General features: G+C 43.4%; 1 protein-coding gene across 6 annotated transcripts in view; it reads left to right on the top strand.

Annotated features, from left to right (window-relative positions):
* The window catches only part of LOC129817854 (low density lipoprotein receptor adapter protein 1-like), a 148838-nt gene that overhangs the window by 119254 nt on the left and 9380 nt on the right, over positions 1 to 20204 (top strand). For all 6 annotated transcript variants that reach the window (XM_055873448.1, XM_055873445.1, XM_055873444.1 and 3 more), the window contains exons 4-8: positions 3662 to 3776; positions 4104 to 4176; positions 5060 to 5146; positions 5677 to 5804; positions 17553 to 17587. In XM_055873448.1, coding sequence (XP_055729423.1) covers positions 3662 to 3776; positions 4104 to 4176; positions 5060 to 5146; positions 5677 to 5804; positions 17553 to 17587 — 438 coding nt within the window. The remainder of the gene's footprint in view (positions 1 to 3661; positions 3777 to 4103; positions 4177 to 5059; positions 5147 to 5676; positions 5805 to 17552; positions 17588 to 20204) is intronic.

Below are 20204 nucleotides of genomic sequence, written 5' to 3'. Positions count from 1 at the left end.
CTCACCATGGCTTTTAGATAGTCCTTTAGAACCAACCACTCACCATGGCCTTTAGAACCAACCACTCACCATGGCCTTTAGAACCAGCCACTCACCATGGCTTTTAGATAGTCCTTTAGAACCAGCCATTCACCATGGCCTTTAGAACCAACCACTCACCATGGCCTTTAGAACCAGCCACTCACCATGGCTTTTAGATAGTCCTTTAGAACCAGTCACTCACCATGGCTTTTAGATAGTCCTTTAGAACCAGTCACTCACTATGGCTTTTAAAACCAACCACTCACCATGGCTTTTAAATCCAACCACTCACCATGGCCTTTAGATAATCCTTTAGAACCAACCACTCACCATGGCTTTTAGATAATCCTTTAGAACCAACCACTCACCATGGCTTTTAGATAATCATTTAGAACCAGTCACTCACCATGGCTTTTAGATAATCCTTTAGAACCAACCACTCACCATGGCTTTTAGATAATCATTTAGAACCAGTCACTCACCATGGCCTTTAGATAATCCTTTAAAACCAACCACTCACCATGACCTTTAGAACCAACCAATCACCATGGCCTTTAGAACCAACCAATCACCATGACTTTTAGATAATCCTTTAAAACCAACCAATCACCATGGCCTTTAAAACCAACCAATTACCATGACCTTTAAAACCAACCACTCATCATGGCCTTTAGAACCAACCAATCACCATGGCCTTTAAAACCAACCAATCACCATGGCCTTTAGAACCAACCAATCACCATGACTTTTAGATAGTCCTTTAGAACCAACCACTCACCATGGCTTTTAGATAGTCCTTTAGAACCAACCAATCACCATGGCTTTAAGATAGGCCTTTAGAACCAACCATTCACCATGGCCTTTAAAACCAACCAATCACCTTGACTTTCTGTGGATTTGCTGCATGACAATAGGTTTTCTGAAAGTTGAATATAAATTAATTATTCCCATAGACCAGGCATACAATTTATGCCTGCCGGGATCGGTATTGTAGTTGATATTGTTTTGAACATGAAGTCAATCAATAGTTAATCTTCGCTTTTGTTTTTGTTGGCTGTTGTTCAAACTAGGGTGATAATTAGTTACACAGCTAAAGAGTGAGGTTTGCCTTTTAGATCACAATTAAAAAGATTATATGGACATGGGGGGGGGGGGGGACCTGATCCTAGATCGGCACTCTTACTCCTAGATACATAAGGCCCCTGGGCGCCAATAACGATTAACTGGTAATGAATGAATTTCTTTCTAAGCCCCCTTCAGAGGTTTTAGAGATTTGACAAGACAGCATAAGATTTAGTAATGAGGTTTTAAGACTGTAAAGCTTTAGTGATTTGTTCAGTTCTTTTCCGCTCTGCTCTGTGATTACATTTAAGTCATTTAGCAGACGCTCTTATCCAGAGCGACTTACAAATTGGAAAGTTCATACATATTCATCCTGGTCCCCCGTGGGAATTGAACCCTGGTCCACCCGTGGGAATTGAACCCACAACCCTGGCGTTGCAAGCGCCATGCTCTACCAACTGAGCCACACGGGATTAGTCAGATTTTTATCCCAAATGGCACCCTAATAGGGCCCTGGTCAAAAGTAGTGTTATATATATATATATATATATATATATATATACACAGAGGGGAGAACAAGTATTTGATACACTGCCGATTTTGCAGGTTTTCCTACTTACAAAGCATGTAGAGGTCTGTAATTTTTATCATAGGTACACTTCAACTGTGAGAGACGGAATCTAAAACAAAAATCCAGAAAATCACATCGTATGATTTTTAAGTAATTATTTTGCATTTTATTGCATGACATAAGTATTTGATACATCAGAAAAGCAGAACTTCATATTTGGTACAGAAACCTTTGTTTGCAATTACAGAGATCATACGTTTCCTGTAGTTCTTGACCAGGTTTGCACACACTGCAGCAGGGATTTTGGCCCACTCCTCCATACAGACCTTCTCCAGATCCTTCAAGTTTCGGGGCTGTCGCTGGGCAATACGGACTTTCAGCTCCCTCCAAAGATGTTCTATTGGGTTCAGGTCTGGAGACTGGCTAGGCCACTCCAGGACCTTGAGATGCTTCTTACGGAGCCACTCCTTAGTTGCCCTGGCTGTGTGTTTCGGGTCGTTGTCATGCTGGCCACGACCCATCTTCAATGCTCTTACTGAGGGAAGGTTGTTGGCCAAGATCTCGTGATACATGGCCTCATCCATCCTCCCCTCAATACGGTGCAGTCGTCCTGTCCACTTTGCAGAAAAGCATCCCCAAAGAATGATGTTTCCACCTCCATGCTTCACGGTTGGGATGGTGTTCTTGGGGTTGTACTCATCCTTCTTCTTCCTCCAAACACGGCGAGTGGAGTTTAGACCAAAAAGCTCTATTTTTGTCTCATCAGACCACATGACCTTCTCCCATTCCTCCTCTGGATCATCCAGATGGTCATTGGCAAACTTCAGACAGGCCTGGACATGCGCTGGCTTGAGCAGGGGGACCTTGCATGCGCTGCAGGATTTTAATCCATGACGGCGTAGTGTGTTACTAATGGTTTTCTTTGAGACTGTGGTCCCAGCTCTCTCCAGGTCATTGACCAGGTCCTGCCGTGTAGTTCTGGGCTGATCCCTCACCTTCCTCATGATCATTGATGCCTCAGACCGAGGTGATTGACCGTCATCTTCAACTTCTTCCATTTTCTAATAATTGCGCCAACAGTTGTTGCCTTCTCACCAAGCTGCTTGCCTATTGTCCTGTAGCCCATCCCAGCCTTGTGCAGGTCTACAATTTTATCCCTGATGTCCTTACACAGCTCTCTGGTCTTGGCCATTGTGGAGAGGTCGGAGTCTGTTTGATTGAGTGTGTAGACAGGTGTCTTTTATACAGGTAACGAGTTCAAACAGGTGCAGTTAATACAGGTAATGAGTGGAGAACAGGAGGGCTTCTTAAAGAAAAACTAACAGGTCTGTGAGAGACGGAATTCTTACTGGTTGGCAGGTGATCAAATACTTATGTCATGCAATAAAATGCAAAATAATTACTTAAAAATCATACAACGTGATTTTCTGGATTTTTGTTTTAGATTCCGTCTCTTACAGTTGAAGTGTACCTATGATAAAAATTACAGACCTCTACATGCTTTGTAAATAGGAAAACCTGCAAAATCGTCAGTGTATCAAATACTTGTTCTCCCCACTGTATATAGGTTCATCTGTGATCTATGGCCTACTTAATATTCATGACTTCCCCTTCACACCCTGCTGTGATTGGCCTGCTGTGATTGACCTGCTGCTGTTAGGAAGAGCAGTAGTGGAGTTACTAGTTTAAAACTCATCCTATATCTGTCTCTCTCTAACTGTGATGGATGGCATGGGGTCTATAGGGCAGAGATAGATGAGAATACAATATACTTTCATTGCAAATCAAATTATCATGAAAATGTTTTATAAAAATGTGATTCAACTTCTTGTGATGAAGATAACGTGTAAATGTTCAATGAATTGATCATCACCAATGGATATCTCTTTTGTCCATTTTACTAGTTGAAACATCTGGAAATATACTGTATATGTAGCCAGGGCAGGGTTTGTTCATACCCTAGACCCCATGGGCTGATGGGAGTTGTATTGTTCTCCCCTCCTGCAGAATCTCCTACTGTACTGCAGATAAAACCCAGGACAAAGTGTTTGCCTACGTTTCCCAGATTCAGTTCGATGAGACCCTCGAGTGCCACGCCTTCCTCTGCCACAAGAAGAAGATCGTAAGTGATAAGTGGGCGCTAGCTCAAAACACTTTTCACTTTCCGTCACTGTTGATAACGTTTGATAATGAACCCAGACAACATGGCTGAATATCAGAATTAAACACTGATGAAGTAAAATGTTAATTTCTATCTTTATACGTCATTAGGGAAACACGAGAAGTTGCCAATCGTTGAAATAATGTTTCCAATGCAAAACAATTCTTACTGTAGATGTTTACATCTGAAATGACAATGGTGTCTGGCGCCATCTTGTGGTACTGTAGCTACTTGCAAACCAAAATCAAATTATGTTATACAGTATGTCTCTGTTCTGTGGTTTATCAGGCCCAGGCTGTGACTCTAACCGTAGCCCAGGCCTTCACAGTAGCCCTGGACCTGTGGGAGATTGCTCAGGAAGGTGAGTACTAACTCTAACCGTAGCCCAGGCCTTCACAGTAGCTCTGGACCTGTGGGAGATTGCTCAGGAAGGTGAGTACTAACTCTAACCGTAGCCCAGGCCTTCACAGTAACCCTGGACCTGTGGGAGATTGCTCAGGAAGGTGAGTACTAACTCTAACCGTAGCCCAGGCCTTCACAGTAGCTCTGGACCTGTGGGAGATTGCTCAGGAAGGTGAGTACTAACTCTAACCGTAGCCCAGGCCTTCACAGTAGCCCTGGACCTGTGGGAGATTGCTCAGGAAAGGGGGGTACTAACTCTAACCGTAGCCCAGGCCTTCACAGTAGCTCTGGACCTGTGGGAGATTGCTCAGGAAGGTGAGTACTAACTCTAACCGTAGCCCAGGCCTTCACAGTAGCCCTGGACCTGTGGAAGATTGCTCAGGAAGGTGAGTACTAACTCTAACCGTAGCCCAGGCCTTCACAGTAGCTCTGGACCTGTGGGAGATTGCTCAGGAAGGTGAGTACTAACTCTAACCGTAGCCCAGGCCTTCACAGTAGCTCTGGACCTGTGGGAGATTGCTCAGGAAGGTGAGTACTAACTCTAACCGTAGCCCAGGCCTTCACAGTAGCTCTGGACCTGTGGGAGATTGCTCAGGAAGGTGAGTACTAACTCTAACCGTAGCCCAGGCCTTCACAGTAGCCCTGGACCTGTGGGAGATTGCTCAGGAAGAGGAGGATTAGGATGACTGTCAGCAGACCATTTTTACGGTACGTTCTCCACCTGAAACGTTGGCACAAAAATAAACTAGTGATACTTTCCAAGTTTTTCTTTATTTTTCTTCCCCCTCTGAGAACTACAAGTTCCTGTGGTCTGACACTTTCCTTCTCCTCTCTGTCCACAGACAAAAGTCAGAAGGTCAGGAGGACGTGCTGCCCGTGTTCTGTCACTGATGGACAGACGGAGACTACAAACACACACAGTGTCTCAGGTCGGTCAACTTCATTTCTAGTGCTTTTCCTGTAATCATCTAGACATCTATTGGTCTATAAACCTTTGCACGCTTGTTTAAGGTACACACACTAGCGGCTGGGCAATAGAGCCTAAAAGGACTGCAGGGCTCCAGACCTTCTTCGTTAAGACAGCCACACGTAGTTAAGACTGAGTTATTTCAGTTGCTTCATTCTCCTCCTCACCCTCAGGGACCTGGCCTGATCAGTACTGAACGTGTAGGGTATTTTCTCTCTCTCTCTCTCTCTCTTTCTCTCTCTCTCTCTCTCTCTCTCTCTCTCTCTCTCTCTCTCTCTCTCTCTCTCTCTCTCTCTCTCTCTCTCTCTCTCTCTCTCTCTCTCTCTCTCTCTCTCTCTCTCTCTCTCTCTCTCTCTCAATTATTTTTCTCTCTCTCTATTTCTATTTCTCTATTTTTTTCTCTCTCTCTCTATTTCTCTCTCTCTCTCATCCATTGCTCTTTGTTTCTCTCTTTCTCATCTCCCTCCCTCCCTCCCTCCCTCTTTGTCTCAGGCTCAGAGAAGCAGCAACCCCTGAGGAAAGAGGAGAAACTGAGACGCCCATTTTTCACCATGTCATTCAGCTCTCCCTCACCCAGCAACAAACCCGCCAGGAAACGACCAATCAAACACGGCTCCTGGGTAAGTCGTGACCTTGGGTTCCAGGCCTTTGATTGGTCTAGCCAGTCATAATTATCACACCTAATATGACGAAAACAATATGTATTCTCCATAAACAAGCTGGAACTGTTAAAGGCTACTGTTGATGATACGGGGTGAACCCCATTAGAAATGGTATTTCCTCCAGTATAGTTGAGGTGGATGAGCTCCAGTATAGTTGACCTCCAGTATAGTTGACCTCCAGTATAGTTGAGGTGGATGACCTCCAGTATAGTTGAGGTGGATGACCTCCAGTATAGTTGACCTCCAGTATAGTTGACCTCCAGTATAGTTGAGGTGGATGACCTCCAGTATAGTTGAGGTGGATGACCTCCAGTATAGTTGACCTCCAGTATAGTTGAGATGGATGACCTCCAGTATAGTTGAGGTGGAAGACCTCCAGTATAGTTGACCTCCAGTATAGTTGAGGTGGATGACCTCCAGTATAGTTGAGGTGGATGACCTCCAGTATAGTTGAGGTGGATGACCTCCAGTATAGTTGAGGTGGAAGACCTCCAGTATAGTTGACCTCCAGTATAGTTGAGGTGGATGACCTCCAGTATAGTTGAGGTGGATGACCTCCAGTATAGTTGAGGTGGATGACCTCCAGTATAGTTGAGGTCGATGACCTCCAGTATAGTTGAGGTGGATGTCCTCCAGTATAGTTGACCTCCAGTATAGTTGAGGTGGATGACCTCCAGTATAGTTGAGGTGGATGTCCTCCAGTATAGTTGACCTCCAGTATAGTTGACCTCCAGTATAGTTGAGGTGGATGTCCTCCAGTATAGTTGAGATGGAAGACCGCCAGTATAGTTGACCTCCAGTATAGTTGAGGTGGATGACCTCCAGTATAGTTGACCTCCAGTATAGTTGAGGTGGATGACCTCCAGTATAGTTGACCTCCAGTATAGTTGAGATGGAAGACCTCCAGTATAGTTGAGATGGATGACCTCCAGTATAGTTGAGGTGGATGACCTCCAGTATAGTTGAGGTGGATGACCTCCAGTATAGTTGAGGGGGATGACCTCCAGTATAGTTGAGGTGGATGACCTCCAGTATAGTTGAGGTGGATGACCTCCAGTATAGTTGACCTCCAGTATAGTTGAGGTGGATGACCTCCAGTATAGTTGAGATGGAAGACCTCCAGTATAGTTGACCTCCAGTATAGTTGAGGTGGATAACCTCCAGTATAGTTGACCTCCAGTATAGTTGAGGTGGATGACCTCCAGTATAGTTGACCTCCAGTATAGTTGAGATGGAAGACCTCCAGTATAGTTGAGATGGATGACCTCCAGTATAGTTGAGGTGGATGACCTCCAGTATAGTTGAGGTGGATGACCTCCAGTATAGTTGAGGTGGATGACCTCCAGTATAGTTGACCTCCAGTATAGTTGAGGTGGATGACCTCCAGTATAGTTGAGGTGGATGACCTCCAGTATAGTTGAGGTGGATGACCTCCAGTATAGTTGACCTCCAGTATAGTTGAGATGGATGACCTCCAGTATAGTTGAGGTGGATGACCTCCAGTATAGTTGACCTCCAGTATAGTTGAGGTGGATGTCCTCCAGTATAGTTGAGGTGGAAGACCTCCAGTATAGTTGACCTCCAGTATAGTTGAGGTGGATGATCTCCAGTATATTTGAGATGGATGACCTCCAGTATAGTTGAGGTGGATGTCCTCCAGTATAGTTGACCTCCAGTATAGTTGACCTCCAGTATAGTTGAGGTGGATGTCCTCCAGTATAGTTGACCTCCAGTATAGTTGAGGTGGATGTCCTCCAGTATAGTTGACCTCCAGTATAGTTGACCTCCAGTATAGTTGAGGGGGATGTCCTCCAGTATAGTTGAGGTGGATGACCTCCAGTATAGTTGAGGTGGATGACCTCCAGTATAGTTGACCTCCAGTATAGTTGAGGTGGATGACCTCCAGTATAGTTGACCTCCAGTATAGTTGATGTGGATGACCTCCAGTATAGTTGATCTCCAGTATAGTTGAGGTGGATGACCTCCAGTATAGTTGAGATGGAAGACCTCCAGTATAGTTGAGGTGGATGACCTCCAGTATAGTTGACCTCCAGTATAGTTGAGGTGGATGACCTCCAGTATAGTTAACCTCCAGTATAGTTGAGGTGGATGACCTCCAGTATAGTTGACCTCCAGTATAGTTGAGGTGGATGTCCTCCAGTATAGTTGAGGTGGATGACCTCCAGTATAGTTGAGGTGGATGACCTCCAGTATAGTTGAGGTGGATGTCCTCCAGTATAGTTGACCTCCAGTATAGTTGACCTCCAGTATAGTTGAGGTTGATGACCTCCAGTATAGTTGAGGTGGATGACCTCCAGTATAGTTGACCTCCAGTATAGTTGAGGTGGATGTCCTCCAGTATAGTTGAGATGGAAGACCTCCAGTATAGTTGACCTCCAGTATAGTTGAGATGGATGTCTTCCAGTATAGTTGACCTCCAGTATAGTTGAGATGGATGATCTCTAATGCTATAGGCTTTAACCATTGTTGAAACTGCTGAGCAATGCTATTTTTTCTTACATGCTGTAGTGCAGTGGGTTATTTTTAAAATGTTCTTATACCATTACATTGTTAAGAGGTAGAGGTCGCCCATATTAACTAGTTCACTCTTCACAAATCCTAAACATCGCGTTACGATATTCTACCCTGTAATGTGTATTTTCTCCTTAAGGGGTAGGCAGCCCCTGTTCTTGGAGGTCAATAACCTTTAAGGTGTATATTCTACCCCTGTTCCTGGAGGTCAATCACCTGTAAGGTGTATATTCTCCCCTGTTCCTGGAGGTCAATCACCTGTAAGGTGTATATTCTCCCCCTGTTCCTGGAGGTCAATCACCTGTAAGGTGTATATTCTACCCCTGTTCCTGAAGGTCAATCACCTGTAAGGTGTATATTCATCCCCTGTTCCTGGAGGTCAATCACCTGTAAGGTGTATATTCTACCCTGTTCCTGGAGGTCAATCACCTGTAAGGTATATATTCTCCCCCTGTTCCTGGAGGTCAATCACTTGTAAGGTGTATATTCCCTCCCTGTTCCTGGAGGTCAATCACCTGTAAGGTGTATATTCTACCCTGTTCCTGGAGGTCAATCACCTGTAAGGTGTATATTCTCCCCTGTTCCTGGAGGTCAATCACCTGTAAGGTGTATATTCTACCCTGTTCCTGGAGGTCAATCACCTGTAAGGTGTATATTCTCCCCTGTTCCTGGAGGTCAACCACCTGTAAGGTGTATATTCTACCCTGTTCCTGGAGGTCAATCACCTGTAAGGTGTATTTTCTCCCCTGTTCCTGGAGGTCAATCACCTGTAAGGTGTATATTCTCCCCTGTTCCTGGAGGTCTTCCACCTGTAAGGTGTATATTCTACCCTGTTCCTGGAGGTCAATCACCTGTAAGGTGTATATTCTACCCCTGTTCCTGGAGGTCAATCACCTGTAAGGTGTATATTCTACCCTGTTCCTGGAGGTCAATCACCTGTAAGGTGTATATTCTACCCCTGTTCCTGGAGGTCAATCACCTGTAAGGTGTATATTCTACCCCTGTTCCTGGAGGTCAATCACCTGTAAGGTGTATATTCTACCCCTGTTCCTGGAGGTCAATCACCTATAAGGTGTATATTCTCCCCCTGTTCCTGGAGGTCAATCACCTGTAAGGTGTATATTCTCCCCTGTTCCTGGAGATCATCCACCTGTAAGGTGTATATTCTACCCCTGTTCCTGGAGGTCAATCACCTGTAAGGTGTATATTCTACCCCTGTTCCTGGAGGTCAATCACCTGTAAGGTGTATATTCTACCCCTGTTCCTGGAGGTCAATCACCTATAAGGTGTATATTCTCCCCCTGTTCCTGGAGGTCAATCACCTGTAAGGTGTATATTCTCCCCTGTTCCTGGAGATCATCCACCTGTAAGGTGTATATTCTACCCCTGTTCCTGGAGGTCATCCACCTGTAAGGTGTATATTCTCCCCCTGTTCCTGGAGGTCAATCACCTGTAAGGTGTATATTCTACCCTGTTCCTGGAGGTCAATCACCTGTAAAGTGTATATTCTACCCTGTTCCTGGAGGTCAATCACCTGTAAGGTGTATATTCTCCCCCTGTTCCTGGAGGTCTTCCACCTGTAAGGTGTATATTCTCCCCCTGTTCCTGGAGGTCAATCACCTGTAAGGTGTATATTCTCCCCCTGTTCCTGGAGGTCAATCACCTGTAAGGTGTATATTCTACCCCTGTTCCTGGAGGTCAATCACCTGTAAGGTGTATATTCTACCCCTGTTCCTGGAGGTCAATCACCTGTAAGGTGTATATTCTACCCCTGTTCCTGGAGGTCAATCACCTGTAAGGTGTATATTCTACCCCTGTTCCTGGAGGTCAATCACCTGTAAGGTGTATATTCTACCCTGTTCCTGGAGGTCCATCACCTGTAAGGTGTATATTCTCCCCTGTTCCTGGAGGTCAATCACCTGTAAGGTGTATATTCTCCCCCTGTTCCTGGAGGTCAATCACCTGTAAGGTGTATATTCTACCCTGTTCCTGGAGGTCAATCACCTGTAAGGTGTATATTCTCCCCCTGTTCCTGGAGGTCAATCACCTGTAAGGTGTGTATTCTACCCCTGTTCCTGGAGGTCTTCCACCTGTAAGGTGTATATTCTACCCTGTTCCTGGAGGTCAATCACCTGTAAGGTGTATATTCTCCCCCTGTTCCTGGAGGTCAATCACCTGTAAGGTGTATATTCTACCCCTGTTCCTGGAGGTCATCCACCTGTAAGGTGTATATTCTCCCCCTGTTCCTGGAGGTCAATCACCTGTAAGGTGTATATTCTACCCCTGTTCCTGGAGGTCAATCACCTGTAAGGTGTATATTCTCCCCCTGTTCCTGGAGGTCAATCACCTGTAAGGTGTATATTCTCCCCCTGTTCCTGGAGGTCAATCACCTGTAAGGTGTATATTCTACCCCTGTTCCTGGAGGTCAATCACCTGTAAGGTGTATATTCTACCCCTGTTCCTGGAGGTCAATCACCTGTAAGGTGTATATTCTACCCCTGTTCCTGGAGGTCAATCACCTGTAAGGTGTATATTCTACCCCTGTTCCTGGAGGTCAATCACCTGTAAGGTGTATATTCTACCCTGTTCCTGGAGGTCCATCACCTGTAAGGTGTATATTCTCCCCTGTTCCTGGAGGTCAATCACCTGTAAGGTGTATATTCTCCCCCTGTTCCTGGAGGTCAATCACCTGTAAGGTGTATATTCTACCCTGTTCCTGGAGGTCAATCACCTGTAAGGTGTATATTCTCCCCCTGTTCCTGGAGGTCAATCACCTGTAAGGTGTGTATTCTACCCCTGTTCCTGGAGGTCTTCCACCTGTAAGGTGTATATTCTACCCTGTTCCTGGAGGTCAATCACCTGTAAGGTGTATATTCTACCCCTGTTCCTGGAGGTCAATCACCTGTAAGGTGTATATTCTACCCCTGTTCCTGGAGGTCAATCACCTGTAAGGTGTATATTCTACCCTGTTCCTGGAGGTCCATCACCTGTAAGGTGTATATTCTCCCCTGTTCCTGGAGGTCAATCACCTGTAAGGTGTATATTCTCCCCCTGTTCCTGGAGGTCAATCACCTGTAAGGTGTATATTCTACCCTGTTCCTGGAGGTCAATCACCTGTAAGGTGTATATTCTCCCCCTGTTCCTGGAGGTCAATCACCTGTAAGGTGTGTATTCTACCCCTGTTCCTGGAGGTCTTCCACCTGTAAGGTGTATATTCTACCCTGTTCCTGGAGGTCAATCACCTGTAAGGTGTATATTCTCCCCCTGTTCCTGGAGGTCAATCACCTGTAAGGTGTATATTCTACCCCTGTTCCTGGAGGTCATCCACCTGTAAGGTGTATATTCTCCCCCTGTTCCTGGAGGTCAATCACCTGTAAGGTGTATATTCTACCCCTGTTCCTGGAGGTCAATCACCTGTAAGGTGTATATTCTACCCCTGTTCCTGGAGGTCAATCACCTGTAAGGTGTATATTCTACCCTGTTCCTGGAGGTCAATCACCTGTAAGGTGTATATTCTCCCCCTGTTCCTGGAGTCCATCACCTGTAAGGTGTATTTTCTCCCCTGTTCCTGGAGGTCATCCACCTGTAAGGTGTATATTCTCCCCCTGTTCCTGGAGGTCAATCACCTGTAAGGTGTATATTCTACCCCCGTTCCTGGAGGTCAATCACCTGTAAGGTGTATATTCTACCCCTGTTCCTGGAGGTCAATCACCTGTAAGGTGTATATTCTACCCTGTTCTTGGAGGTCAATCACCTGTAAGGTGTATATTCTACCCCTGTTCCTGGAGGTCAATCACCTGTAAGGTGTATATTCTCCCCTGTTCCTGGAGGTCAATCACCTGTAAGGTGTATATTCTACCCTGTTCCTGGAGGTCAATCACCTGTAAGGTGTATATTCTCCCCCTGTTCCTGGAGGTCAATCACCTGTAAGGTGTATATTCTACCCTGTTCTTGGAGGTCAATCACCTGTAAGGTGTATATTCTACCCCTGTTCCTGGAGGTCAATCACCTGTAAGGTGTATATTCTCCCCTGTTCCTGGAGGTCAATCACCTGTAAGGTGTATATTCTCCCCCTGTTCCTGGAGGTCAATCACCTGTAAGGTGTATATTCTCCCCCTGTTCCTGGAGGTCAATCACCTGTAAGGTGTATATTCTCCCCCTGTTCCTGGAGGTCAATCACCTGTAAGGTGTATATTCTCCCCCTGTTCCTGGAGGTCAATCACCTGTAAGGTGTATATTCTCCCCTCTTCCTGGAGGTCAATCACCTGTAAGGTGTATATTCTACCCCTGTTCCTGGAGGTCAATCACCTGTAAGGTGTATATTCTACCCTGTTCCTGGAGGTCAATCACCTGTAAGGTGTATATTCTACCCTGTTCCTGGAGGTCAATCACCTGTAAAGTGTATATTCTCCCCTGTTCCTGGAGGTCAATCACCTGTAAGGTGTATATTCTACCCCTGTTCCTAGAGGTCAATCACCTGTAAGGTGTATATTCTACCCTGTTCCTGGAGGTCAATCACCTGTAAGGTGTATATTCTACCCTGTTCCTGGAGGTCAATCACCTGTAAGGTGTATATTCTCCCCTGTTCCTGGAGGTCAATCACCTGTAAGGTGTATATTCTACCCCTGTTCCTGGAGGTCAATCACCTGTAAGGTGTATATTCTACCCCTGTTCCTGGAGGTCAATCACCTATAAGGTGTATATTCTCCCCTGTTCCTGGAGGTCAATCACCTGTAAGGTGTATATTCTCCCCTGTTCCTGGAGGTCAATCACCTGTAAGGTGTATATTCTACCCTGTTCCTGGAGGTCAATCACCTGTAAGGGGTATATTCTCCCCCTGTTCCTGGAGGTCTTCCACCTGTAAGGTGTATATTCTCCCCTGTTCTTGGAGGTCAATCACCTGTAAGGTGTATATTCTACCCCTGTTCTTGGAGTGCTAGAGGTAATTTGTAAAGTAACATACAGATATAAAGTACAGATTAAAAAAACTACTTCAGTAGTACTTTAAAGTATTTTTTACTTCAGTACTTTACACCCTTGTCTACCCCTTGAAACTCCTTGTTCCAAACATGTATCACATCCGGCTGTGATTGGGAGACCCGTAGGGCGGGGCACGATTGGCAAAGCGTCGTCCGGGTTTGGCCGGAGTAGGCCGGAGTAGGCCATCATTGTAAATAAGAATTCGTTTTTTAACTGACTTGCCTAGTTAAATAAAGGTTAAAAAACAAACACAAAAAAATGCAAGAGGAGTTAACATTATGCAGCTGTGTTGGCATATACTCACCACTAGATGGCAGCCTTTCCCTGTTAATGCTACCATAGACCAAGTCCTGTCGACTCCTCTTGGTTAAATACTCCATCTCATCTGAATATTGTCTTATTTTTTCTCTACTGATTTGGGATCTTGGTAAATCCATAAAATATGCACAATTTGTCAGTGCCACAAACCAGTATAATAATTTTGACAAACAAATATTTATGTTAAATATTGATATTGAAAACTGTCTGAGCTGAGATACTGCTTGGTACTTGGTAATTCACTTCATCAAAAAAGCATCGCTTCAGGATTTAATTGAAGTTACATTGAAGGTAGTATTTAATTGGAGCTATATTGAAGATAGTATTTAATTGGAGCTATATTGAAGGTAGTATTTAATTGGAGCTATATTGAAGGTAGTATTTAATTGGAGCTATATTGAAGGTAGTATTTAATTGGAGCTATATTGAAGGTAGTATTTAATTGGAGCTATATTGAAGATAGTATTTAATTGGAGCTATATTGAAGGTAGTATTTAATTGGAGCTATATTGAAGGTAGTATTTAATTGGAGCTATATTGAAGGTAGTATTTAATTGGAGCTATATTGAAGGTAGTATTTAATTGGAGCTATATTGAAGGTAGTATTTAATTGGAGCTATATTGAAGGTAGTATTTAATTGGAGCTATATTGAAGATAGTATTTAATTGGAGCTATATTGAAGGTAGTATTTAATTGGAGCTATATTGAAGGTAGTATTTAATTGGAGCTATTTTGAAGGTAGTATTTAATTGGAGCTATATTGAAGGTAGTATTTAATTGGAGCTATATTGAAGGTAGTATTTAATTGGAGCTATATTGAAGGTAGTATTTAATTGAAGCTATTTTGAAGGTAGTATTTAATTGGAGCTATATTGAAGGTAGTATTTAATTGGAGCTATATTGATGATAGTATTTAATTGGAGCTATATTGAAGGTAGTATTTAATTGGAGCTATATTGAAGGTAGTATTTAATTGAAGCTATTTTGAAGGTAGTATTTAATTGGAGCTATATTGAAGGTAGTATTTAATTGGAGCTATATTGATGATAGTATTTAATTGGAGCTATATTGAAGGTAGTATTTAATTGGAGCTATATTGAAGGTAGTATTTAATTGGAGCTATATTGAAGGTAGTATTTAATTGGAGCTATATTGAAGGTAATGACAAGTTGTTGCTGATACACTGAGGAGGTGTATGTAATATTAATAGATTAATTAATAGATACTGGGTCTAAGGTAGGTAGGTTATATTGCCTGCACATTGATGCATACTGCAGTACAGTCTCATGGAGTTGTCTTGGTACTGTATCTATTCCTGGTACTGATTCTATTCCTGGTACTGTTTCTATTCCTGGTACTGTTTCTATTCTTGGTACTGTATCTATTCCTGGTACTGATTCTATTCCTGGTACTGTTTCTATTCCTGGTACTGTTTCTATTCCTGGTACTGTTTCTATTCCTGGTACTGTTTCTATTCCTCGTACTGTTTCTATTCCTCGTACTGTTTCTATTCCTCGTACTGTTTCTATTCCTGGTACTGTTTCTATTCCTCGTACTGTTTCTATTCCTCGTACTGTTTCTATTCCTCGTACTGTTTCTATTCCTCGTACTGTTTCTATTCCTGGTACTGTTTCTATTCCAGGTACTGTTTCTATTCCTGGTACTGTTTCTATTCCTCGTACTGTTTCTATTCCTCGTACTGTTTCTATTCCTCGTACTGTTTCTATTCCTCGTACTGTTTCTATTCCTCGTACTGTTTCTATTCCTGGTACTGTTTCTATTCCTCGTACTGTTTCTATTCCTGGTACTGTTTCTATTCCTGGTACTGTTTCTATTCCTCGTACTGTTTCTATTCCTGGTACTGTTTCTATTCCTGGTACTGTTTCTATTCCTGGTACTGTTTCTATTCCTGGTACTGTTTCTATTCCAGGTACTGATTCTATTCCTGGTACTGTTTCTATTCCTCGTACTGTTTCTATTCCAGGTACTGATTCTATTCCTGGTACTGTTTCTATTCCTGGTACTGTTTCTATTCCAGGTACTGATTCTATTCCTGGTACTGATTCTATTCCTGGTACTGATTCTATTCCTGGTACTGTTTCTATTCCTGGTACTGTTTCTATTCCAGGTACTGATTCTATTCCTGGTACTGTTTCTATTCCTGGTACTGTTTCTATTCCTCGTACTGTTTCTATTCCAGGTACTGATTCTATTCCAGGTACTGATTCTATTCCTGGTACTGTTTCTATTCCTGGTACTGTTTCTATTCCTGGTACTGTTTCTATTCCTGGTACTGTTTCTATTCCTGGTACTGTTTCTATTCCAGGTACTGATTCTATTCCTGGTACTGTTTCTATTCCTCGTACTGTTTCTATTCCTCGTACTGTTTCTATTCCTCGTACTGTTTCTATTCCTGGTACTGTTTCTATTCCTGGTACTGTTTCTATTCCTGGTACTGTTTCTATTCCTGGTACTGTTTCTATTCCTCGTACTGTTTCTATTCCTCGTACTGTTTCTATTCCTCGTACTGTTTCTATTCCTCGTACTGTTTCTATTCCTGGTACTGTTTCTATTCCAGGTACTGTTTCTATTCCTGGTACTGTTTCTATTCCTCGTACTGTTTCTATTCCTCGTACTGTTTCTATTCCTCGTACTGTTTCTATTCCTGGTACTGTTTCTATTCCTGGTACTGTTTCTATTCCTGGTACTGTTTCTATTCCTGGTACTGTTTCTATTCCTCGTACTGTTTCTATTCCTCGTACTGTTTCTATTCCTCGTACTGTTTCTATTCCTCGTACTGTTTCTATTCCTGGTACTGTTTCTATTCCTGGTACTGTTTCTATTCCTGGTACTGTTTCTATTCCTGGTACTGTTTCTATTCCTGGTACTGTTTCTATTCCTCGTACTGTTTCTATTCCTGGTACTGTTTCTATTCCTGGTACTGTTTCTATTCCTGGTACTGTTTCTATTCCTCGTACTGTTTCTATTCCTCGTACTGTTTCTATTCCTCGTACTGCTTCTATTCCTGGTACTGTATCTATTCCTGGTACTGTTTCTATTCCTGGTACTGTTTCTATTCCTCGTACTGTTTCTATTCCTCGTACTGTTTCTATTCCTCGTACTGTTTCTATTCCTGGTACTGTTTCTATTCCTGGTACTGTTTCTATTCCTCGTACTGTTTCTATTCCTCGTACTGTTTCTAATATAGGTACTGTTTCTATTCCTGGTACTGTTTCTTTTCCTGGTACTGTTTCTATTCCTAGTACTGTTTCTAATCCTGGTACTGTTTCTATTCCTGGTATTGTTTCTAATATAGGTATTGTTTCTAATATAGGTACTGTTTCTATTCCTGGTATTGTTTCTATTCCTGGTACTGTTTCTATTCCTGGTACTGTTTCTAATATAGGTACTGTTTCTATTCCTCGTACTGTTTCTATTCCTGTGTCTATTCCTGGTACTGTTTCTATTCCTGGTACTGTTTCTAATATAGGTACTGTTTCTATTCCTCGTACTGTTTCTATTCCTGTGTCTATTCCTGGTACTGTTTCTATTCCTGTTTCTATTCCTGGTACTGTTTCTATTCCGTGTACTGTTTCTATTCCTGTTTCTATTCCTGGTACTGTTTCTATTCCTGTTTCTATTCCTCGTACTGTTTCTAATATAGGTACTGTTTCTATTTCTGGTACTGTTTCTATTCCTCGTACTGTTTCTAATATAGGTACTGTTTCTATTCCTGGTACTGTTTCTAATATAGGTACTGTTTCTATTCCTGGTACTGTTTCTATTCCTGGTACTGTTTCTATTCCCCGTACTGTTTCTATTCCTGTTTCTATTCCTCGTACTGTTTCTAATATAGGTACTGTTTCTATTCACAGGATGTGGAGGATGGCCTCGATGATGCATTCTCAAGGTAATATTTACGTTGTGTTTTACATTATATTGTATTTAAAGTACTGTATATCTCATTTCTATACTCAAGGTCACATCGATCCACTAAGATAATTAGAATTTTATAATGAATGATATCAGTAATCTGTTCAACAGAAAATAGTCTTTGAGCAAATGAATACATTCCCAAATGTATCAGTACTTGGATAAAGGTAATTTAATTTCACCCTTTCGATCGGGCTTTAGACCAAACCATTCTACCTCAACAGCATTATGGTTGGGATATTTTATTAAACTATTTGTGGATATTATTTATTTGACATTTTGCAGGATGAAATCTCGAGAGTCACTATCTGGTTTTCAAGAGTGTCCCAAAAAAATGTAAGAAACAGTGAATGCCAAAACAACAACAAAATTGTCACTGTCACTATTACTGTTGGAGCTCGGGGCAGGGAGCCTAGTGGTTAGAGCAGGTAGCCTAGTGGTTAGAGACTGGTGGCCTAGTGGTTAGAGCAGGTAGCCTAGTGGTTAGAGCAGGTAGCCTAGTGGTTAGAGCAGGTAGCCTAGTGGTTAGAGCAGGTAGCCTAGTGGTTAGAGCAGGTAGCCTAGTGGTTAGAGCAGGTAGCCTAGTGGTTAGAGCAGATAGCCTAGTGGTTAGAGCAGGTAGCCTAGTGGTTAGAGCAGGTAGCCTAGTGGTTAGAGCAGGTAGTCTAGTGGTTAGAGCAGGTAGCCTAGTGGTTAGAGCAGGTAGTCTAGTGGTTAGAGCAGGTAGTCTAGTGGTTAGAGCAGGTAGCCTAGTGGTTAGAGCAGGTAGCCTAGTGGTTTAGAGCAGGTAGCCTAGTGGTTAGAGCAGGTAGCCTAGTGGTTAGAGCAGGTAGCCTAGTGGTTAGAGCAGGTAGCCTAGTGGTTTAGAGCAGGTAGCCTAGTGGTTAGAGCAGGTAGCCTAGTGGTTAGAGCAGGTAGCCTAGTGGTTAGAGCGTTGGACTAGTAACCGAAAAGGGTGGTGGATCAAATCCCTGAGCTGACAAGGTAAAAAATCTGTCGTTCTGCCCCTGAACAATGCACTGTTCCTAGGCTGTCATTATAAATAAGAATTTGTTCTTAACTTACTTGTCTAGTTAAATAAAAAATAAAAAATAAAGAGTGAAGAAATGTGGTCACGGGAGAAGAGGAATATCACTTTCACAGATCAAAAATAAAAATCTCTTAAACAGTACAGTGTAAGCAAAGAAACTGTCCCCATTTTTTTTAACACATTAAATTGTCCACCAGCTATAGTCACTTGTCATTGTCAAGTTTTCGCTCTCAATTTCTCGAATTTCTCTCTCTTTCTCTTATGTCTTTGCACCTTTGGGGTTTGATTTCAGGCTGATGGGGGAGGGGCTTAAAGTGTCTAGAAACCTTAGATTGGTCACTTTCACTGGAGTGATGGACAAGACGTATTCCACCTAAAACAATGATATGAACTTTGTCCCAATTCATCTCTGCTCAACTCCTTACTTCCTCTCTACTCGCATCCTTCTCAAATCCCATTAAAGATCTGAGGTGAGGAACCTTAGGTCGTCTTCTCCAATGGGGTTGTAGAAGGAGGCGCAATGGTCAGTCTTCGCATCCATAGATCTGTCTATTAATTTCTCCAGCCCCAGAACTCTATACACACGGACAACTTTTAACAATTTGCAATCATTGGTTTGTTTGACATACATTTTTAAGTGAAAAGTCTGAGTCTCAGCATCGCTCCCTTACCGAGGTATTGCCCTGTACCAATCTACGACACTTGTCAATCAGCATGGCTCAGTATTGAACAGCATGGTAAGGGGTGAAGTGGACCTATAGGGGGATAGTTCTCCACGAGGTGGGTTGGGCATGAACTGGAGAGCAAACTGGAAAATGGGTGTGGGCTGGAGAATAGACATCAGTTTGGAGAAGCGGTGTATTTGAGAGAGTGCAGTACATTCTGAGTCTTGACATGTAGTAAGTATTTCTTCAGGCAAACAAAAATCTCCGCTCTCAAATTAATTTACTGCTTGCATTTTGATTGATTTAGGGCTCCAGGTTGAGTCTGGGCTCCAGATTGAGTTTGGGCTCCAGATTGAGTTTGGGCTCCAGATTGAGTTTGGGCTCCAGGTTGAGTTTGGGCTCCAGATTGAGTTTGGGCTCTATGTTGAGTCTGGGCTCCAGATTGAGTCTGGGCTCCAGGTTGAGTCTGGGCTCCAGGTTGAGTCTGGGCTCCAGGTTGAGTCTGGGCTCCAGATTGAGTCTGGGCTCCAGGTTGAGTCTGGGCTCCAGGTTGAGTCTGGGCTCCAGGTTGAGTCTGGGCTCCAGGTTGAGTCTGGGCTCCAGGTTGAGTCTGGGCTCCAGGTTGAGTCTGGGCTCCAGATTGAGTCTGGGCTCCAGGTTGAGTCTGGGCTCCAGATTGAGTCTGGGCTCCAGGTTGAGTTTGGGCTCCAGATTGAGTTTGGGCTCCAGGTTGAGTTTGGGCTCCAGGTTGAGTTTGGGCTCCAGATTGTAGGAAATGGCAGTTATAAGTGTTAAAAAATTCACAAAATCTCTGAGTCCAAATGTGGGTACAGCTCAGCCCACATCCGAGCCTCCCCCTCGACTGACTCATCAGCACCTTGTTAAACATTTCCTGGGGA

The sequence above is a fragment of the Salvelinus fontinalis genome, chromosome 20 (assembly GCF_029448725.1).
Source record: "Salvelinus fontinalis isolate EN_2023a chromosome 20, ASM2944872v1, whole genome shotgun sequence".
NCBI lineage: Eukaryota > Metazoa > Chordata > Actinopteri > Salmoniformes > Salmonidae > Salvelinus > Salvelinus fontinalis.
Note: the sequence above shows the minus strand (reverse complement) of the source record. Positions and strands in the feature narration are given on the sequence as shown.